The sequence below is a fragment of the Canis lupus genome, chromosome 14 (assembly GCF_003254725.2).
Source record: "Canis lupus dingo isolate Sandy chromosome 14, ASM325472v2, whole genome shotgun sequence".
NCBI classification, from domain to species: Eukaryota; Metazoa; Chordata; class Mammalia; order Carnivora; family Canidae; genus Canis; species Canis lupus.
Genome location: NC_064256.1, coordinates 17,680,829 through 17,704,740, shown reverse-complemented (window position 1 = coordinate 17,704,740; position 23,912 = coordinate 17,680,829). Strand labels below are relative to the sequence as shown.

The 23,912-nt window shown below is 36.4% G+C and overlaps 1 protein-coding gene across 9 annotated transcripts in view; it reads right to left on the bottom strand.

Moving 5' to 3' along the window:
- ANKIB1 (ankyrin repeat and IBR domain containing 1) overlaps nucleotides 1–23,912 on the bottom strand; it is a 238,505-nt gene that overhangs the window by 63,090 nt on the left and 151,503 nt on the right. For all 9 annotated transcript variants that reach the window (XM_049093408.1, XM_025471404.3, XM_025471406.3 and 6 more), the window contains 2 exons: nucleotides 14,043–14,343; nucleotides 3,948–4,130 (listed from right to left, as the gene is read on the bottom strand). In XM_049093408.1, the coding sequence (XP_048949365.1) occupies nucleotides 3,948–4,130; nucleotides 14,043–14,343 (484 nt within the window). The remainder of the gene's footprint in view (nucleotides 1–3,947; nucleotides 4,131–14,042; nucleotides 14,344–23,912) is intronic.

The following is a 23,912-nucleotide window of genomic DNA, read 5'->3' as shown; positions in this document are numbered from 1 at the left end:
CCAGTTATGGAATGAATAAGTCACAGGAATAAAAGGTACAGCATAGGTAATATAGTCAATGGTATTGTAATAGCATTGCGTGGTGACATATGGTAGTTATATTGTGGTGAGCACACCATAACATATAAACTGTTGAATCACTATTTCGTACAACCAAAATTAACACTGTGTATCAACTATACTTCAATTAAAAACAATATTTTGGCAGAACTCAGTATACTATCTTACTTTTACATTAAAAGTTCTATATCATGTATGTTTGCTTATGACTGGTAGCACAAAAAAATTGTTGCCACTGTGGGGTAGAGTCAGAAAGGAGAACATTTTTTACATTTTTTTAAGCAATAAATACTCACTATAAATTTTAAGAAACGCATGCAAATAGAAAAGATAATAATGGTAAAAAAACATTATCCATAACCATAATTATCATTCTGGTATACTTCAATCTTCTCAATATGCACTTACCTGTTCTATATAATTAGTATCAAACTGTTCCTTAACTTTTTCAAAAGAGATTTTATTTATTTATTCATGAGACCCACACAGACAGAGGCAGACATAGGCAGAGGAAGAAGCAGGGTCCCCATGGGCAGTCTGATATGGGGCTTGAGCCCAGGACACCGGGATCACAACCTGAGCCAAAGGCAGATGCTCAAACACTGGACCACCCAGGTGCCCCCGTAACTTTCTTTTAAACTTAATAGTTTATTATGGTTACACTAAGTTAATTTAGATCTTAAGTCTATTCATGAGTATATTACTTTCTGATTAATTTATAGTATCTTTGATAAAAAAGCCTAAATATAGTCATAGTCATGTCTTTTAATCATATCATGTTATTTTTAGAATATTATTGTTCATGTTATCTTCTGACTAAATTATTGTATTATTACAGTAATAGTTTTTTTATTTTTATAAATTTATTTTTTATTGGTGTTCAATTTGCCAACATGTAGAATAACACCCAGTGCTCATCCCATCAAGTGCTCCCCTCAGTGCCCATCATCCAGTCACCATCCCCCCTCCCCTTCCACCACCCCTAGTTCGTTTCCCAGAGTTAGGAGTCTCTCATGTTCTGTCTCCCTTTCTGATATTTCCCACTCATTTTCTCTCCTTTCCCCTTTATTCCCTTTCACTATTATTTATATTCCCCAAATGAATGAGAACATACACTGTTTGTGCTTCTCCGATTGACTTACTTCACTCAGCATAATACCCTCCAGTTCCATCCACATTGAAGCAAATGGTGGGTATTTGTTGTTTCTAATGGCTGAGTAATATTCCATTGTATACATAAACCACATCTTCTTTATCCATTCATCTTTCGATGGATACCGAGGCTCCTTCCACAGTTTGGCTATTGTGGACATTGCTGCTATAAACATCGGGGTGCAGGTGTCCCGTCGTTTCATTGCATCTGTATCTTTGGGGTAAATCCCCAGCAGTGCAATTGCTGGGTGGTAGGGCAGATCTATTTTTAACTCTTTGAGGAACCTCCACACAGTTTTCCAGAGTGTCTGCACCACAGTAATAGTTTCTATGTCTGACTCAAGATGATGGATTATGAAAAGGAATGCAGCACAGCAAATAGAGAAGTCAGAAGAATTAGGTTTGGCTTACTTTGATCCTGGCACATTATTCAACTATTTTCTGATTTACTGTCCTCATTTTAAAAAAAGAAGAGGGCATGGGGCGCCTGGGTGGTTCAGCTGGTCAAGCATCTGCCTTTGGCTCAGGTCATGATCCGGGAGCCCAGGAATAGAGCCCTGAAGCTGGCTTCCTGCTCAGTGGGGAGTCTGCTTCTCCCTCTCCCTCTGCTCCTCTTTCCACTCATGTATGCTCTCTTGCTCTCGCTCACTCTCTCAAATAAATAAAATCTTAAAATTAAAAAAAAAAAAGAAGGGAACGTAATTGTTATTCACAGTTACTATGTAGATTCAACAACCATGTGAGAGTGCTTAGGACATCAGCTTCCCTTTCTATGTGTACTTAATCTGAATAAGCCCTCCCATAAAATAACCTAACCTAAGAAACACAAAGAGTAAAAAAATATAAATTTCTAAATTCCAAGAAACTCAGTTCCTTTAGCAATCTGGTGAGTATAGAAGCTCAAAAACTGTTGGCAATTCATGGGGAAAAACCCAAAACAGTGCAGTTATTTTTTGAACACATACAAACAATACTTAGGATAAGTCTTTTTATAATTAAGTTGGCATTGAACATGGAAGAACCAGAATAATTTTGGGAGGAAAAAATTTATTGTGTCTTATAATTTACTTAATACTTCTATGGATGTCCACTGTCAGACATTGAAAATACTCTGTTGAATAAGGCAGTTATGATTCTGGCCCTCATGGAGTTGACAATCTAATAGGAAAGAAAGGTAATAACAAGTAAATACATAAACAAAGTCTATAGCATGTAATGAGTGTTGTAAAAAAAGAGACTGGGTATTATGGTAAAGAATAGAAGGAAAGGGGACTATTATTAGTGAAAGACTGCCTCTCTGAAGAACTACTGAGCCAACCAAGAGAAAAACTGGGAGAAGATTTCTGATACAAGAAACAGCAAATGCAAAAACTTTAGTGTAGTTGAGGTATTATAAATGGAGTAAAATGTGCTGGGGAGAAAGATCTGAGAAGTTGTTGGAGAGGGAGGTAGTAGTGAGACCATATAAAGTCTTGTATCTGAGCAAATAGTTTGGAATTTATTCTAAGTACAATGAAAAGTTACTAAGTAATTTAAGTGATTTATATGATCTAATTTAAGTTTAAAAATGTCTCTCTGGCTTTTGTGTACAAAATGGATTCTAAGGGAACAAAAATAGAAGGAAGGAGGCCAGTTAGGAAACTCTTAAGTGGCTCAGATGGAGAGGATCTTGGGAGGCAGGAGTAGAGACCAGGAAGAGTATATGGGTCTATATTACACTTTTGGAGGTAAAATTGACGAGATTCTCAGATTGTTTGGATGTAAGAAGTGAGGAATCAAGAATGCTTGCCCATTTATGCGTGACCAACTCAGTGGATAGAGGTAATATTTTTGAAACAAGAAAGACTTAAAGGAAACCAAAGAACAATGTCCCTGAAGCTAAGAGAACAATGGTTCACTAAGAAGGGAGTGGTCAATTGTGTCCAGTGCTGCAGAAGACTTCAAGTAAGATGGAGAGAAAAGTACCTACTGGCTTTGGCAACATGGTGACTCTTGATGTCCATGACAAATGCACTTCCATCACAACAGAAGGGAGGAAAGTCACACTGCAATGGGCCGAAGAGTGAATGGAATGTGAGGAAGTAGGTTATGTATAGACAGCTCTTAAATTTTGTTTTTCTCAGAAGATAGAGATATGGGGCTACAACTGAGTGGTCAATGGAGAGGTTGTTTTGTTGTTCTTGTTTTTTAAGGTTAAAGTTTTCAGAGCATGTTTGTTGATAAAAGCAATCCAGAAAACAGGGAAAGACTGAGGAATAGGAGGACTGCAATTTTAGAACAGTAGGAATGGTTGGGGCTTTACACATCAGACTCTCTATTTAAATGTAAGTAAACATGAGGGCCTGGGTGGGGTTTAAGCGACCAACTCTTGGTTTTGGCTCAGGTCTGATCTCAGGGTCCTGACACTGAGTCCTGCGTGGGGTCCTGTGTTCAGCTTGGGAGCCTACTTGAGTTTCTCTCTCCTTCCACCCCTCCCCCACACCTGCATACACACGCACTAGCTCTCTAAAATAAATCAATCAATCATAAAAAATAAGCAAATATTTTTACATATGTCAGAGATAGTTACTACCTCCAGATTTTCTACATGTATTTTCATAATTAAAGCTATGTCGATGACAGGGTATTAGGCAGATGGAAAGAATACCATATGAACTGGATTTTAAAGTAGAAAAATACAACTTAATATAAAATCCATTTAATTTTTTTCTTTAAAAAAATCCATAAAACCTTACCTCTCGTTTGTCTAATGCAGCATATTCAGCTTCTATTTCTTCAGCTTCAGGATCTCGTGAGAATACCATTTGTGATTCCAGGTTGAGAGCCAAATCTTTGTGGTGTTGTTTTTCAGCACAATCACAAGGAGTATCTTTATTCTCATTCTCAGCAAACAAGTCTCCTCCATGTTTTACTAAAAGCTAAAAAAGACTTTTTTCAAAAACTTGCAACCACAGATTTAAACAAGTTATTTCATGCTACATATTCAAAAAAAAAAAAAAACAAGGAAGCACAACAAAAACATAACAGCATATACTTGAAATGATAATAAAAATTACTTAGATACCAGTGACTTCTAATTTAAGATGGCAATTCTTGTTTATTAGTATTAGGATGATTTCCTGTGGTTAAAAACAAACAGCAGAAACCAACTTATTAAACTTTAAAAAGAAATACTTAAGCATTCTGTCCAATCAAAAAAAAAAAAGTCTTACTTAAAAATAAAAACATTTTATAGTTATTCAATGCTTTAGATTATGTAAATTTCTATGAATTTTCTTAAACCAGAAGAACACTGCTGATCCTGTTACTTTAACCACTAATGCCTGAATGTCCTGACATGGCAGACAAAAGTTTTCACTTGTATCTTCACTATCCAGTCCAACACTGAACTCAAATTAGGATGAGCAAATCAATGAAGCAAAATTGTTTTCAATATTTCTCAAAATAAGTGGTGAGAATAACCACTGATAATCAAGTCGGGAAGATATGATATCAAACAATTTTTCAATCTTTAAAGGTGTGATTTTCCCGAAAGAAATAACTTTTGCAAAAAAACCACAACACACACACACACACACACACACACACAGACACGGAAGAGTAAAAACAAACAACAACATGGAAGAGTGACTTGACTTATTTACTACTGAGGTTTCTGGTAGTTTTACATAAGTTAAATATGTTGTTACTAAAGGATGTACGTTCAAATTTCCCCATTATGTCTGCAGATACATTAGGAAGGACAAAAATGCCAAGAGGACCATAATCTAGTATATGATATACCCGAAAGAACAGCCTGCAATTAGTCATGGAGATGATTCTTCTACAGAATTCAGTCATGACCATAATAACATAGTAATAGCCACCATTTATTGTCTTCTAAGTTCTAAGCACTATGTTAAGCATTTCAAGTGCACATTCTTTTTTTTTTTTTTTTTTAGACTATTTATTTTAGAGAGAGAGAGACTGCACACAAGCAGGGGGAGCAGCAGAGGCAGAGGGAGAAGCAGGCTCCCTTCAGAGCAGGAGTCCAATGTGGAGCTTGATCCCAGGACCCTGAGATCATCACCCAAGCCAAAGGGAAATGCTTAACCAACAGAGCCACCTAGGCACCCCTCAAGTACACAGTCTTATTTACAAACAACCCCAGGGACATTATGATATCTCAGAAAAGTTAAATAACTTGATCAAAGTTATCCACCTATTAAGCAGAACTGGGATCTACACAAAAGTTTGACCAAATTCTTATAATCATAACTGGATTTTGTACTGCCACAAAGAATAGGTTGATCACATAAATTAAGAGAAGTCAAATGATTCCTGGGGTCCATGGTAAAGTTCTATTCAGATCTTTTTTTTTTTTTTTTTTAAGATTTTATTTATTCACGAGAGACACACAGAGAGAGGCAGAGGAAGAAGCAGGCTCAATGCAGGAGCCCGACGTGGGAGTCGATCCCAGGACCACGGGATCATACCCTGAGCCAAAGGCAGATGCTCAACCGCTGAGCCACCCAGGCATCCCTCTACTCAGATCTTATGATCTAAAAATGAATCATTTTAGTTTTCATTTTTTATGGCATTAAATAAAAAAGGTAGCTTCCTTCCATTTTCTTCCATATAATTTTATCACCCCTCCCTCCAACAAACATACAGATCTTCCTATAAAGTTCCTTTATTGCTTTTGGAACTGGAATCCTTATGACTCCTCTATAGTCATCCCAAGAGGCCAGACGAAATAAGGAACTTATACCAGTGCCGGGCCTGAAAGCCATGGGCTAATTTGACAAGCCCAATGGATATGACTTCAGTTTCTTGCTCAAGGCTGAGGGTATACCTCAGAGCTAAAATGGTTAAACAATTTTTTTTAATTGTAAAAGCAAGCATAGAAACAAATCAAGAAGAATATGGCTTATGAACACAAAACTCAAAATATTTACTCTTTACATCTTTGCCACTTACAAAAAAAAATTGCTAGGCTTAACTCTAAGCAGTCACTGTCGTAGACACATTTTAGAGCCTGAGGGCAAGGTCATATTAGCTGCTACTTACCACCTAGAAACCTCTCTAGTCAAAGTGTGGTCTGGGGATCAGTAGTTATCACCTGAGAGTTTGTTAGAAATGCTGAACGAATCTCAGCATAACCACGGAAACCCCTCCCACTCCAGGCCTCTGAATCCTAATCTGATTCTAAAGTCCAAGAGATTCTTATGTACATAAAAATTTGAGGAGTGCCTGGGTGGCTCAGTTAGTTAAGCGTCTGCCTTCAGCTCAGGTTGTGATCTCCAGGTCCAGGGATGAAGCCCGGGGGTTGAGCCCCCTGTTCAGCAGGGGGAGGCGGGGACATTTTGCTTCTCCCTCTCCCTCTGCCCCTCCCCCTTGCTCATGTGCTCACCTGTGCGCGCTGTCTCTCTCTCAAATGAAGGAATAAAATCCTTAAAAAATTTGATAGTAACCCTACACTACTACCCACGTTGCTGTTTAAATGGATATATTTATATGGCCTAACATACTCGGTACTGGGGACTTGTAGTACGTCCACAGACTTAAACCATACCCACAGCAGAGTCTATTACTGTTTTTAGCTTTTCTGCTCCACAGCTTATCCAATCCTATCAGAGAATTCACTATTTGCTTCTACTATGGAATTAGGAGAGCTGACTTTATTCTCTGAATCTTTATTTGGCTTAGTAGAAAATGATTTCTAAACTGCACACTGGGAAAGCTTTCAAAGCTGTGATTAGATTTACTTTCACAATAGATATTATCATAGAAGAGATTCTAAATATTAGCAAACAAGATAAATCTTCTTTAACTTAATGCCCAGTCTTTAATAAAAGCAAAGACAACAAAATTTAAGAGGTTGTGCCATTCTGGAATATCAGTAAGAGGGGGACCTTCTTTTTTTTTTTTTTTTTTTTTTTTAAGAGATTCATTTCAATCAGCAGACTCAGGTTTTTCAAGACCCAGGCCATGGCAGGCAGTCCCCACCCCCCTCCGTCCCCCATCCCCTCACTCCCACCCCTTAGCCACAGGAAGGGGAATGAAAAATGGCAAGCCAAGAGGGCCTCTGCTAGGGGCAGACTGCCTGGCTGTACGGTGAGTGCTGCCCAGCTGTGACTGGGGTGGCAGCCACCATAGGCTCTCCCAATAAATTAAGTCCCTGCAGCCACAGCTAGGGGCAAGGCATCCTTGTGGAGGGAAGTCCAGAAGGCAGCATTTGGATCCCTGGCCAAGCAATGGATTGAGGGCGGAGCTCAGGGGAAAAAGCCAAAGGGAAAGAGAAGTATAGGGATGGGGAGTGGCAAGGCAAGGGGGGAGACCTTCTTAAAAGGATATGCCGGAGTGTAGACTGCATTCTTTGGCACTTAAAAAAAGGGTGTGTAAAGAGGGGATGCATGAGAAGTCATTGTTGAGAGTCATTGCTGAACATATCTGGAACTTAGGTGAGATTTATGCCTTGATTGGTAATCTGTCTTCAAAAGGGATCCTCAAATTACTGGCATGGAGGTGAGGGACTACAAAAACCTAGATCTCATTGATGCAATTGGCACCTGGAGGGAAACTTGTAACAGGTGATGAAATGCAGGGTCCATGTTTGTAGCATTTGTTTTGGCAAGGAAAATCAACATGTATATACTCTGGCACAGAAGCTAGCTAACAGTAGTACTGTTTGACACTGGAACAGCACTTAAAGTGTTTCTGCTTGCTGACATTTGGGGCATCAGGTTGGGAACACCAATAAGTGAAAGATGTGTTAGGTAGGGTTATCGGTGAAATTGATGCGGCAAAAAGTCAGGTGTTTTGCTTTTATCTACTAAGGGAATTACAATTGGTTCTGAAGAGGTAATTTCAACCAAAGCATTGTAACTACCATTTTCCTCACTCTTAAAGCCAGGAGAACTGAGTACTTCATTCAAATGTGATTTTTAGCCTTTCTTGCATACTTGTCGTACATAAAGTGTTCTACCTTAAAAGAAACATCTAATTATCACTATCTCAGCACATTTGTTCATTTATTTTGCCTTCCTTTCCATTTATAATCCTAGAGGACGAGGGGTAGGGCAGCTCCTTGCATATGCAAGACAAATCCCTCCCCAGCCCTTTGATCCATAATCTAAATGGCTGGTAATTCTGGACAAATCAATTAACTTCTTTAAGTCTCAATTTACACAGATTCATCTGTGAAGTAAGGCTTATATAATCTTGAGGAAAGATGTTACAAAACAAGATGACCGTTGAAGTCTGTTCTAGTTGAAAATGACCATTTCGTCATCTCTATTTCCTGTATGACCTTGAGCACACCATTACCCCTCTAGCTTCACTCTCTTGCTACTGGCTCCTGGCACAGGTGTTACCGTAATTGTTATCCTCCCAGTTACTTTCCTAATATTTTCCTTTCTTTCTCAGCCACATTGCTCAAATTAGTGACTGTCTCTCCACTTCCTCAGCAAAAGACTCAATTATTCCCAGCAGTCTGACTTCTATCCTGACCATTTCACTGTTTCTGAAAATCATTAATACTCTCTAATTCAACAGCCTTTCTCGCTCTTTTAATTGCTTTACCTCTTTGCAGCAGTATCTCACATGACTGATTACCTCTTTCCTTGAAATCTTCTCTTGGCACCCCTGACAGTATTCTCAGTTTTCTTCTTTTTCTATTTGTTTCTTGTTTTCACCCCCTTTAAACATAGGCATTTTCCAAATGGGTGCTGTGACTTTAACTCTGTAATTTTGTCTATAATCTAAAATCTTTTCCTTAGATTTCTCATCTCTACCTTACCTTGTTTTAGTTATCAACTCTATGCAGATGACACTGAAATTCTCAATCTGTATTCTTTACTTCCAAACAACTAGTACTAATTTTTTTTAAAGATTTTTATTTTTATTTATTAATGAGAGAGAGAGAGAGAAAGAGAGAGAGAGCAGCAGAGAGAGAAGCAGGCCCCATGCAGGGAGCCTGACATGGGACTGGATCCTGGTTCTCCAGGATCAGGCCCTGGGCCGAAGGTGGCGCTAAACCACTGAGCCATCTGGGCTGCCCTAGTACTAATTTTCAATAGCTTGAATACGATTTCAATCTCCACTCTTCTGAATGAAAACTCAATACAATCTTCCTTCCTTTCAACCAATTTCTTTACCTCATCTCTCTTTTTAAATGTCTGGTTAATTGTCAGCAGGCTTCAAAGTGACCCAGGTTCAAAACCATGCTCATTCTACTTAAAAGTAATTTATTTTATTTTAATTACAAATAACGATAGCAGATTGTTATATAAAATGTAGAAAACAAATGAAAGAAAAATTATATCACCTAAAGATAGCTTAACCATTATCACCTAAAGATAGCTTAACATCAATATTAACGTTTTAAAGCCTCCATCGTTTTTTTTTTATCCATACATTTTACTTTTTTAAGTCAGCTCTAGACCCAACGTGGGGCTTGAACTCATGAGAGTCCCATGCTCTGTGCTTATCCTGCACTTTACTGACTGAGCCAGCCAGGTACCCCTAAAGCCTCCATCATTTTCAACCCTTAGTCTCCCCTGCTTCCTTGTATCAAATGACCAAGTTACCAAATGCTACCAAGTCTTCACAATGTCCCTTGCATCTGCCTCATTCTTTCCATTTCTAATACACCCCAAAACCCAGGCTCTTTATCAGTTCCTACCAGAATTGGTGCAATAATCTAATGCTTATTACTCCCACTAGCAAGTACATTGGTTTTCAATGTACCTTGGCTACCCACTGGAATCATCTGGAGAAGTTTCAAGTACTAATGTATGGGCTGCAACCTCAGAAATTCCAATTTTATTGATCTGAGATAGGTCTCCACTATGGGATTTTTTTTTTTTTTAATGCAGCCATGTTTATAACTATTATTCCTGCACAAAGGTTTTCTTTTCTTTTTTTTTTTTTTTTTTAAGATTTTATTTATTCGGGCAGCCCGGGTGGCTCAGCGGTTTAGTGCCGCCTTCAACCCAGGGCCTGATCCTGGAGACCAGGGATCGAGTCCCACGTCAGGCTCCCTGCATGGTTCCTGCTTCTCTTTTCCCTCTGCCTATGCCTCTGCCCCTCTCTCTCTCTCTCTCTCTCTCTCTCTGTGTCTCTCGTGAATAAATAAATAAAATCTTTAAAAAAAAGATTTTATTTATTCACGAGAGAGAGAGAAAGAAAGAGAGAGAGAGAGAGAGGCAGAGACATAGGCAGAGGGAAAGGAGAAGCAGCTCCATGCAGGGAGCCTGACGTGGGACTCGATCCCTGGTCTCCGGGATCACACTCTGGGCTGAAGGCGACGCTAAACCGCTGAGCCACCCTGGGCTGCCCACAGCACAAAGGTTTTCAAGTTGTATAAGAATCATCTGGATAGCCTGATAGTCATATTGGGGGGAACCTGGGTGGGGATTAGACATATGTACTTTTTACAAAAAGTGTATGATTCCACTGTAGGTGTCTCACTGACTATGCTCTAAGCCAGGGCTTCTCAAACCTTAATGGGAATATGAATCACCTTGGGGTTTTGTTAAACTATAGATTCAGATTCATTTGGTCTGGAATGAGGCCTAAACATTTCCAAAGTTTCTAAATAGCTGATGTCCATGCCAGTCTGAGGACCATTCTCTGCATAGTAAGGCTTCAAGAAACACTTTTTTACAAGTATCCTAATTCAAATCTATTCTATATAACAACCATTACACTAATCTTACTGTATTTACTTTCATAACAGTACTTCTCCAATCAAAAATTTTCAACAGCTCAAATTTCTATAAATTCCAAATTCTTGACCTTAACATTTAGTATTTTCTACTTGGTATAGCCTCTATCTTTTAAGTCATCTGTCTTATTCTTCTGCAAAATACCTTAACCTGCCTATGTCTGAGACCTAGAACAGTGCCTTTTTTTTTTTTTTCAGATTTTATTTATTTACTCATGAGAGACACAGAGAGAAAGGCAGAGACAAAGGCAGAGGGAGAAGCAGACTCCTTGTAGGGAGCCCAATGTGGGACTCAATCTCCAGACCCTGGGGATCACGCCCTGAGCCAAACGCAGCCATTCAACCACTGAGCCACCAGAACAGTGCTTCTTAAACTCTGACATGTAAACAAATAACCAGTAGAACTTTCTTAAAACATCTTGGGAGTCTACCCCAGAGATTCTGATTTGGAATCTGGAGGCCTACTGGGCCCAAGATTTCATATTTATAACAAGCTCCCAAGAGTAAATGATGCTGCAGGTCTGAGGGGCACATTTTAAGTATCCTCCTCCAAATATAAATCTTACCCAGTCAAATCATACTAGTACTCATGAAATCATCCAGGATAAGTAAAATTAAAATGGTCTTCCTTTCCCTTCAATGCCTGTAACATTGACTGCCCAAATTAATGAATAATATAGCCCTTAACATCATTGCTATTTTGAAGGTAATAATGAGGTCATAAGTTTGTTCATTAAATATCAGAAAACCGAGACTCAGGCAAAGTTATTTAGTTGTTGAGCTGGGACTACAATATCTGTATTCTTTTCAGTTTTAAAACTCCAAAAAAAAAACAAAAACAAAAACAAAAACTCCAGGTGCCAACAACACAATATAATTAAGTAACTTACCACCTTTAGTTTTCTAGTGGCCTCTATTTGATCTGACAATAAGCAGCCACACTTAAAGCTTTGAATAAACAACTAAGACAGGGGTGCATAGGAAATATCTAAGATAATGTTCATTTAAAAAAATGCTTTTCACAAAGAATGAAACACCATCAAAAGCAAAAACCTCCACACATCAACCATTTATTGAATCACTATGACAGGAAAAACACGAATATAAATAAAATGAGGCTTAATGACTAGGCTGGCTCTGGTCTGCCAAGGAAAGAAAAATCACTGGGCTTTTAATTGGGCCATGCTAATAGACCTAACCCATCATTCTCCAAAGTCCATCTCTATTCTAAAGAAATAGAAAAAAAAAAACAAAACAAAACCCTCAACAACTAAGAAAAGTGTTATTTATTGTACTGAATGCTTGTAAAATTTATGTTTAACAGAGTTCTATTTTTGTGCATTGAGCATCTATTACATAGTATTTTTAAAATTCTTTGTATAATTAAAGCATATAGGCCTTGCTTCACAAATGTTGTTTTATATATTTAAAATAAGCTTCTGAAGTGTGGAGTCATCTCTGCTTTCCTCTTCTAATTCTTTGCATAATATAGGGGGTCCACTGCAAACTGTGGGCCAAATCCAGCCTGTTGCCTGTTCCTGTATAGTCCACGAACTAGAACTGTTTTCACATTTTTAAATGATTGAAAGAAAAATCAAAAGAGTATTTCATGACATGTGGAGATCATAAGAAAGTCAAGTGGGAGTGTCCATAAACAAAGTTTTATCACAACACTGCCATGCTCATTTGTTTATATACTGTCATGGCTATTTTCAGGCTACAATGGCAGTTGAGCAGTTGTCTAAAATACTATTTGACTTTCACAGAAAAAAATTTGTTAACCTTTGGAATGATTCTCTGAAATATGAAAAAAGTAGAATTAGAGGGGCTTAATTTATAGTTTGTCCTTAATAAATGTTTAACATAGAAGCATTTTCAACTTTCAAACAACTGCAACCCATTCTTCTTTGTGTCACTTTGATCTTTTAAATAACTCTGAATCATTAATATTTGTGAAACACCAGATTTTCCTACTTAAGAAGTTCTGATAAATACACCAAAGTGAGAATTCAACACAATCACCTGGTGTTAGAGAGTGGTCAACAGAGATAAATAAGAGGGCTGGCCAAAAAAAAAAAAAAAAAAAAAAGGAAGGCTGGGCAAGTGTACAGTCAAGTATATGTAAGAGATAAAGATAACTTCACATAGACTAAATGATATGCTGGAATTTGTCGAGGAAAACTAGAATAAATGCAACCAAGGTATTTATAGGGCTTTATTTGGGATATTCTACATTAAGTCAAGAGCTCTTCTGAATACAGAAAAATGAAAAGTCACCAAAGATGAGTTTATGAATGCAATATGCTGACAGATCAAAAGTTAAATCATACACATTCACACAAAGCAAATCATCAGGCTTGTCAATTCAGAATAAACCGAGCACCAATTTCTTTCACTGAGCAAAAATTAGTATCATCATTATGATTGTAATTTTATTTTATTTTTAAAGATTTTATTTATTTATTCATGAGAGACAGAGAGAGAGAGAGAGAGAGAGGCAGAGACACAGGCAGAGGCAGAGGGGAAGCAGGCTCCATGCAGGGAGCCCAACATGGGACTTGATCCTGGTACTCCAGGATCATGCCCTGGGCCAAAGGCAGGCGCTAAACTGCTGAGCCACCCAGGGATCCCCATGATTGTAATTTTAAATTAAAATGTTTTTTAAAAGACCAAAATAAATATATTCATTAATACTTATCCCCTGTGGAGGAAACTGATCAATTCTAGGTAATACAGCTACCAGTCCCACTTGCTAAGATTTGCCATATCCAATATGTATAAACTGGCTTCTAAAAAAATCAGCCAAAAAGTAGAATTTATCTCTACTAGAACCATTACTTTAGGCAACAAGTGTTTAATTGATGACTGTTATCTTCAGGAATGTTAGCCAATTTTTAATTGCTCTTGATTCCATTTTATTCCCAACTATGTTTAACTATGGATTTGTTTTTAATTTTTCCCTAAACAGGGGAATTTAAAAGGGATCCAGATTCTTTTAGAAACACAAAGAGGACAAAAAGGACTAAAGTAAATGTTAAGATAAGCAAGGCAAACTCTGATTATTACATATTACCAAGACACAAATTTTACAGAATGCAGGATATTAAAAAACAAGTTTTACCTCAACACAGGTTTTCATCCCTGAGGCAGCAGCATAGTGTAGGGGTGTGTTTTTTTTGTTATCAACGGCATCAATAGCTGCTCTCTCATATTCTCCTTGGTCAAGTTTTGCTCCTTTCCATCTTAAGATCATCTGCAGACAATCTGCTCTTCTAAAATCATCTTCTGCAGGCCGTGCTAAGCGAGGATGAAGGGCTCCTTCAGATATCATAATTTGAGGTCCCATACATAACAAATGCATAGATGTTTCATTGTGCACATTCCTTTTATTTGGATTTCCATCTCTACCAAAAAGAAACGTCCTAAAATGGTAAAGAAAAAATGAAAACCAGTGTCTTCTTGTCTTGAACTGAGAACACACAAAAGATAAATTTAAAAAATAAACTCTATTTCTAAGCTGTTAATGTCTATTGATGTCCTGTTTCACAATAAGCTGAATGACTAATTCTTACAGTTAAAAAAATTCCATTCCAGAACAAAATACTAAGAAAAAGAAAGCTGAGTATCTTTACAGTATTTGTTAATAAAAGAGGGATAAAAGAGAAAAGAAAATGAAGAAAAAATAAAGGAAAAGTGAAGAAAAAAGGAAGGGATACAGGAAGGAAAGGAATAGGAAGGGCCACATGAGATTCATATGTCAATTACATGAATGCCTAAGGGTGCATTACTAAATAAATATTCTACACCAACTTTTTTCTTTACTGTTTTGCCCAATTTCTAGTTACATCTTTACTTCATAAGGATGGTGACAATTAGTATAAGCATAGCAAGTAGTGCATAAGTCTAGGACAAATTTTTAAATCTAGAAAACATTTTTCTACTTTAAGGTCATTGGCTGGCACTATTTACACAGTGTAATATTTTATGAAGTGATTAAGTTGTGGTTAGTTCTAAAAGACCAAGATCTAATTCCAAAGTGGTAGCCTTTACCAATGGTAAATCTGGGTGAGCTCCCTTAACTAATGACAAACCTAGATCTGTTATGCCTAGCTCCCTAATACATCCTTGAGTTAGGATTATAGGATTAACAGGTGAGCCAATTCAGTGGCTTCAATAGGTTATTGGAAAATGAGTTGGAAAAAACCTGCTATAATACAGTTAACCTATACTAGAAAACACACAAATACATTATGAAATGGGAGTCTAAGTCCCATATCTGGAGATGAGTGCCTACATTTACTGTGGAGGGCTGAAATCATTTGCATTTCTATGCTGAAGTACAGAACAGAAATGGGAAGACAGCAGAGCCAAACTAACCCCTAGGTACATCTGGATTGTTTTTAGGTTAGTTTCGACTTAGACATATGGGTCTGACAGAAAAAAATGACCATAAGGGAGTTAGGATGGACTCATCAATTGGAATGAGTCAGTCAAGCTGGAAGGCTTTTATGAGAAAAAGGTTGTGTAAGAGGTTTTAAGGCAGTAGAAGGTCCCAGACAACTCTGGATATTTCCTGTTCTTATCATTCAGGAGTCTAGAGAGCTCAGCTGTAGAGCCCTTCAAAACCAGTCCATTAGGTTTTTAGCACTACATTGATTTGAACTGTCCTGAAAGTAGATGTTGGAGTCTCTGGAACAAAAACAAATAAATTATCATTACTTATAATAACTATGTCAGTTTCTCATACCCTAACTCTTCCTACTGGGAAACTACAATTAGAGCCAAATCAGACATTCTTCTATCTTTCTATACTATAGGTGAGTATGGTAGGCAGAATAATGCTTCCACCCCAAAGATTCTGTCACTCTTTATGTGATCTCAGGCAAATTACATAATAATAGCTCATTAGGGATCCCTGGGTGGCGCAGCGGTTTGGCGCCTGCCTTTGGCCCAGGGCGCGATCCTGGAGACCCGGGATCGAGTCCCGCGTCGGGCTCCCGGTGCATGGAGCCTGCTTCTCCCTCTGCCTGTGTCTCTGCCTCTCTCTCTCTCTCTCTGTGACTATCATAAATAAATAAATAAATAAATAAATAAATAAATAAATAAATAAATAAATAAATAAAAACAAGGGCATAATTAAAAAAAATAATAATAGCTCATTAACAACTATTTCATATCCTTTGACCAGGTAAATCTATACTTCTGAGAATTTATACTAAAGGAAATAACTTAAAAGAAATAAAAATCCTGTGGTCTCTGGGTGGCTCAGTCAATTAAGTGTCCGACTTAACTTCAGCTCAGGTCATGATCTCAGGGTTGTGGGATTGAGCCCCATGTTGGGCTCCTCCCTCAGCAGGAAGTCTGCTGGAGATTCTCTCTCTTTCCCCTGTGCTACTCGCCGCTTTGGACACAGGCACATGCACAGATTGTCTCTCTCTAAGGTAAATAAATAAATCTTTAAAAACAAGGAAATAAAAATCTATAGGAACAATGACATTCAACACTGTTACTCTGAATAGAAAAATTTGGAATTACTTAAATGTCTGGTTTATAGGAGAAATGGGAAACATAAATAAGAATATCTATAAAGTAAAAATTTATAGTCATTACAAAGTCTATAGATGTTTAGCTCAAACTAGAAGGGAACACAGAATAATTCTAACAGTTGTTTAAAGGAGGAAGGAACATGGATAGTTTTGTTTGTTGAAATGACCATAATGTTGCCTAATAGTTTAAAAAAAAAAAAAAAAGGAAAACATACAATATTTTCCTGTTAACAATTGATGATAATATGTATTTATAATGGTTGAATTATAATGGGATTGTAGCGGATAACCAAAATTAAAACAATACTCTAAAATGTGTTCAAAATTAAAGCTTTTTCTAGGAAATCATTAACAAAAATGTTTCATTTTCTTAAAACTTTAAATTAGGAAGAAATTATTAAAATTAATTCAGATTCTGTAAGATTCTATATAAGCCACTTTTATCTAGCCCTTCCTATTCCCATTTCCAATGTATTATGACCCGAGCCAAAGGCAGACCTTAACTGACTGAGCCACTCAGATACTCCTGACTATTCATTTATATCCTGACTGTTCTATAACCTTGGTTTCCATAAGTACACACCTTCTCAAATATCTCTTAATTTTTTTTTTAGCACAACTTCTCTTTACCCATGATGATAGCTCCACTTCCTAACCCCTTACTGGAAGCAAATTCAGTTCTTGAATCCATTTTCTTCTTCATATTTCTTTTAGAGAACAAATCTATTCTCAAAGCCATTTATCTTTCAGTGGCTTCTATGAATATACTTTGTAAACTATAAATTTTTATCAGAACCAAATGACAGACAATGGTGGTGAAATCATAGTTCTAACTTCTACTACTACTTTTGTGGTAATACTACTTTTGTGGTAATCATTAATGCTCTATCATCCTGTCTGACTTCTCATCTGACCTCTAGACCATATTCTAAATCCTTCTAGGATCCTTTCTCTTGCATTTCTCTATCAGCTCACATTCAACTGAGTTCCCTCCAAAATAACAGTCTGCTCTGCCAGAGGCTCAATTTCTTGCCACCAACACTCCTATTCTCCCAGTCACTAACACATACATGTAACTTCAGTTCCTTTTAACTCTTCTCTTTCATGCAACAAGTACTGAACAGTTGTTATTTGGCAGGTAATATTTTAAAACTTAGGCATACTGTGAAGAAAACAAATTAAGTTTCTGTCTGTATGAAGTTTGTAGGCAAGGAGGGATAGGAGAGGAGAATTTTAATTCATTTAAATCCGTTTAACCCATTAAAAGAACTTAGTAACTCCTAAAACATAAGAGCTAAAAAACAGAAATCAAGAATTAGAAACTCTTTTAATTCTCAAAGCTTGATATTAATTAAGAAGGTTTTATGTTTTATTTACACTATAAGACAGGCCCTTTTTATTTCTAAAGAAGCAAAGAAGCTACTCTGTAAAATTTACAGAATAAGTATTATAATTCTCATTTTATTTCTTTTTTTGTTTTTTTAAAGATTTTATTTATTTATTCATGAGAGACACAGAGAGAGAGAGAGAGAGAATGAGAGAGGCAGAGACATTGGCAGAGGGAGAAGCAGGCTCCATGCAGGGAGCCTGATGTGGGACTCAGCCCCGGGACTCCAGGATCACACCCTGGGCCGAAGGCAGGCACCAAACCGCTGAGCCACCCAGGGATCCCCTATAATTCTCATTTTATACATGACTTCTCGTAACTAGGACACACTGATTGCAAAGTCTAATAGTGTTTTTACTACATTAAGTAGTAACTATTTATGAATATGGACTTAGTTTCTCATGAAGGAGGCACTGTGATGTGGTATAATGTAAATAAACAGCATTTGGGTTCAGAGAGATCTGAATGCAAACTAGCTGCTAAACTGTAAACTACTTTTACCATATTATTTTGCCTAAAAAGAGGAAAGTTATGCCTGCTATTGCACGTACCATAAAGGTAAAGGAAATGGTGATAAAAGCAAGGTCTTATTCCACATGGAGGCTTTCTATGGCTACCAGGTCCTTGACTAAGTATATATACCTTTGTCTATCCATGTATTTCAAGCATTAGGAAGCTAGCCAAGCTGAGTCAGGGATTATACTGAAGCCATAGACAGGTACCTCAGATTAAATGAGGCATCATGAGAAAAAATGGTCATTAGTTTGTTAGGAAGTCTACCAAGGGTAAATACAATGAAATATTTGAAGCTATCTAAAACACAAATAATTAAAACAGATTTGCTATTTTATTTAATGCTGATGAGTAAATGCTATTTAACCTTATTCTACATGACAGTGTTAAGAAGAGTAATTTCGTGGGATGCCTTGGTGGCTCGGTTGGTTAAATGTCCAACTCTTGGTTTTGGCTCAGGGTGGTAAGATCAAGTCCCGCATTGGGCTCCACGCTCAGCGCAGTTTGTCCCTCTCCCTCTGTCCCTCTGCAGCTCACATGTGCTCTCTCTCTTGAATAAACAAATAACATCTTTTAAAAACGGAGTAATTTCTTAATTCCAAAAGCAACTAAACATTTAATATAATTTGTTATTTTCTTATCTAAATCAATTTTTGAAAAACAAAATATATAGATTTAGGAAATCAGAGTTGTGTATTCTTAGGAAAAGAGAACAATAATTTGTTCTGATTCTAGTATATGATGTTAAAAAGCTTTAATAAAGAAATTATAAGCCACTGATCTCTCCAAACAATTAAGGAAACAAAGAAGAAAATACTCCAAAACTTTAGGCTGAAATTGAAAGTATAAAGTAAACATATAAGTACAAAGTTAAGTATAAAACATATGGCCAAATCATAAAAGTAGTCCAAACTGGTAATTAAAGAGAATATATGTCATATTTCCTATAGGACTTTAAATACTCATTCAATAGAATGATAACCACATGACAGAAAAAGACAGATATATTCCTGCTTAGAAGAGTCAAGAATATTGAACAGATCAGCAATTCTTAAACTTTTTGGTCACAGGTCTCTTTTACAACTTTATTGTTTATTTATTTTTATTTTTAATTGTTTAAAAAGATTTTATTTATTTATTCATGAGAGACACAGGGAGAGAGGCAGAGACATAGGCAGAGGGAGAAGCAGGCTCCTCGCAGGGAGCCTGATGCAGGGACTCAATCCCAGATCACGACCTGAGTCAAAGGCAGATGCTCAATTACTGAGCCACCCCAGTGTCCCTCTTTTACAACTTCAAAAATTAGGGAAGTTTCCTAAGAATTTTTGTTTATGTGGGGCTATGTATATTGACAGTTATCATATTAAAAATTAAAACAGGGATCCCTGGGTGGCGCAGCGGTTTGGCACCTGCCTTTGGCCCAGGGCGCGATCCTGGAGACCCGGGATCGAATCCCACGTCGGGCTCCCGGTGCATGGAGCCTGCTTCTCCCTCTGCCTGTGTCTCTGCCTCTCTCTCTCTCTCTCTCTGTGACTATCATAAAAAAAAAAAAAAAGATAAAAATTAAAACAGACATTTAAAAAATAATTATTCACTGGGCAGCCCCGGTGGCGCAGCAGTTTAGCGCTGCCTGCAGCCTAGGGCGTGATCCTGGAGACCCTGGATCGAGTCTCACGTCAGGCTCCCTGCATGGAGCCTGCTTCTCCCTCTGCCTGTGTCTCTGCCTCTCTCTCTCTGTCTCTATGAATAAATAAATAAAATCCTAAAAAAAATAAAAATAAAAATAAAAAAATAAAAAAAATTATTCACTAAAAAACCCATTACACATTAAATATTCTTAACAACTTAAAATGAAAAAAACTAAATTTCTTTTAATGTCTAGCTAACAGAAGATGAATTCTCATGGTATTCTATCTGTTGTGATAAGTTCTTTTGGTTCAAAGCATATGAAGAAAATCCAGCCTCTATAATGTTAGAAAAAGGAGTAGTATTTTAAAATGCTTTTTCAGAGAACTATAAATATTCATATTTGATAGTATACCAAAAATTCAACAAGTGGCCATTTCTTAGATTACTTGCAATGTAAAATCTGAAACACATCAGTGAACTTTTTGTACTCCGTTACATTAAAGTCTACCGGTCTACTTTTCATTTGAATATATTTTTTTACCCATGTGTAATTTTTAAAAATCACATACTATCTTCCAAAAATACCGATTAACTGAGTTATGCAGATTTTTTAGACATTGTCACTTTTCACTATATAATATTTTAGAAAATCACATTAGTTTATAACAATGCCAATCTTATCATAAGTCTGTAAGTATCTGGGAGCTGCCAAGATAGAGGTAGTGATACAAGTTTTTCAAAATTTGAATATTCATTTGAAAGCTCAAGTTTTATCATTAGCAACAGCTTTTCTTTGAATTGATAGGCTCACATAATTCATTTTCAAGAAAATGTCAGCCACGTATCCTAGTCCAAATAACCAGTTTTTGTTGTTGTTTTTAGCTTAAAATGGTGTTTCATGAAAAAGCTGTGGTTCAACTTAGACTCAAATAGCAAAGTGCTCTTATTCAAAGCTATCATATACTTCAGTATTCAGAAGTGCTTTAGGTATTCTTCCCATCAGTCATATGGACTATTAAGAAGATGTGTACTCAAAGATGGAGATTAATTAAAAAAAAATAACTTTTACTAAAAAAATAACTTTTACTGCTTCATCAAGGATACTTGATAAGTGAAGCTGGCTTTTTTTTTTTTTGACTGAAAGTGGCAGGCAGTGATGAATACAATGATTACTTGTAAGACTGACTACCACTGTCTTAATTCATCTACAAGCATCAACAGTTTTATCCTCCAGTTTTTGTACTTACATTGCAAATGTCAACACAGTGAAAAAGGCAAATAACACCCAAGTATTAGTACAAAAACAGATTTGACCTTGTGTACCTCCTGAAAGTCTCAGGATCTCTAAGTCCTTAGACATGCTTGTTTGATAACTTTCTTAACAGTGTTTTCCAATTTTAGGAAGTATATTTGTAAACTGTACTATAAATGGTTAAAAAACATTTTGCTACTTGGTTTCTTTTGTGTTAAAAATACATATTATCTTAGTAATAACAATACTTAAATATATTTTACTTTAGTATTCCAAGCAAGTTTTAGACTTGCTTTAAATATCATCATAGTGTTCAATGTTAGCAAGCTAAAAGTTCTGTAATCTCACTGAAAATACTTAAATTAAAAAAAAAGCTTTAATAGATTAAGCATTCAATATTTAATTTATTGAAAACATTATTAAGTGTCTAGCATTGTATTTACAATCTTTACAGTTGAGTGGAGAAGAGAAGTTTAATAATAATAAGATGGTTTAAAATCTAAGTTGTAGGATTTCAGAAAACAAAAAATACTGCAGGTCAGAGTAGTTAGAGGTAAATTCATGAACAAAGCAGAAACCAAGTTAGGACTTAAAGGAGAGGCAATTAGAAGAGAAAGAAGACATTTGAGAATCAAGGAGCAACACAAATAAAGCTCTAAGGCGGTGGCATTTCTAAAGATGGGGAGAGCACGGAAGAAGTCAACCAGCCTCACTATAGGAGCTTGTTTGAGAGTAATGAGAAATCGGGCTGACTGGGTAGAATGAGGGCAAGGTCAAGGGAGCTTTGGAAGCCAAAGAGAATAAAGCAGACAATAGGGTATTGTTACAGTTTTGTCACAATGGAAAAAACATTAAAAAGGATATAATTGAGCAAGATTAATCTGGACAAGAGAATATGAGAGGAAAAGGCTTGCAAAAAGAACACTTAGGAATCAGATATTTTTAATGTTGAAAATCAAGCACAGGTTGAGAGGAGTGAGCTAAGTTTGGGGCAATGGGAATGGAAAGAAATGAATTCCAGAGATAAAACTTAGAGAACTTTGTATTAGTAGCAGGTTAGGTAAAGGGGAAGAGTAAGTCAAGGATGATTTGAAGATATTTAGGATTACAGAAATGAGAAGTAATAACATTTTTGAGAACATACTGTGTCCTAGGCAGCATGATAGATATATAACACATTAATTAATTGTCCCACAAGCTGTATGTAACAGATATCTATATTATAGATAAGGGAACTTAAGCCCAGAGTGATGAAATAACTTGCCTTGCTAGTAAGTGGTTTACACAGCCCTAACACATAGGTTTATCTGACTATAGAGATAAGAGGCTATCACAGTGGTTAAAAAGCCTAAAGCTTACATTCATCTATTTGGGCAATTAGCTTTGTCACTTATAAGCTGCTAGAGATCTGACAAGTTGCTTAATCTTTCTGTGCTTCAGTTTTCTCACCTCTAAAATGCAGAGTAAACTACCTCCAGAGTTGTAATGAGGATTATATGAGAGAATGCATGTAGACACTGTTAATAGTGCCTAGAAAACAGTAAGCACTCAAAACATTTGCCATTATCTTAGCACAGCATGTTAGTATCGTTAATGTAGGGAAAACTCAATTGGGGGGAAAATACAAAATTTCCAACAAGATGAGTTGGAGGTGGCTTCTAAGTAGGTATCTTTAGAGAAATGAAAACAAAAAATAAATGCAAACAGGAGAGGTTATGGAAACACTAAGCCAATAAATATCTATTTTATTTTTAATAAAAAGAAAAGTTACAGAGATGCCTACTTGATAAAGTCATGGGTCTGATGACTTAATTCATTCATGGAATTTTTTTGTTCACAAATCCTGATCCTAAAATATTTTCTTGTGCAATGATTTATAAAACTGTTATTAACTTTGTGTTCGATATTATGCTAGATGCTAGAAGTACAAAAGAGGTACATTAAAAGAAGTATTAACTGAGGTGGAGAGAAATATACAAAATTTTAAAGTACAATGATATGTAGTATATACCAAATAAGTAATACATACATAAAATCCCACAGAAGTTAAAAAAAAAGATTGACATTCCTTTGGGTTGGGACAGGCTAATAAGATAGATAAATCCTGCTTTGAAGGAAGGTTAAGACTTAGATAAGAAAGAGAAAGCTGAGAGGAGTTGGGGAGGGGACTCCTAGCAGAGAAAACAGCATGCACAGGACAAAGCACACATGACGTTTCAAAGAAACCAAAAAGAACAGCTTAATTTGAACAACAATTTGTATTAAAAGAAATATAAAATAGGTTGAAACTTTTTTTATCAAGTTCTAAAGAGCTTTGAATACTGCTTTATGAATTTTATTTCACTATGTAAATAAAGTCCTCCTCTTCCGGCATCAGACTTTCATAGCTGCATAATCTACTTCTAAAAACACTAAATTTGTTTTCGAACTACCCTCTGCTTCTCTCACTTTATAAACTAGCAAATATAAAATTTATTTCTCATGTAATGTGGTAGGAATCTTCACATAAATGTGTTTGCTGTCACTGATGCTTTCTTGTTGGAGATTTTAAGTTTCTTAGTATTTTTGGTTTTAAGGAAATGTGTTGCTTTTATTTATTTATTTTTAAGATTTTATTTATTTATTCATAGAGATACAGAGAGAGAATGAGAGGCAGAGACACAG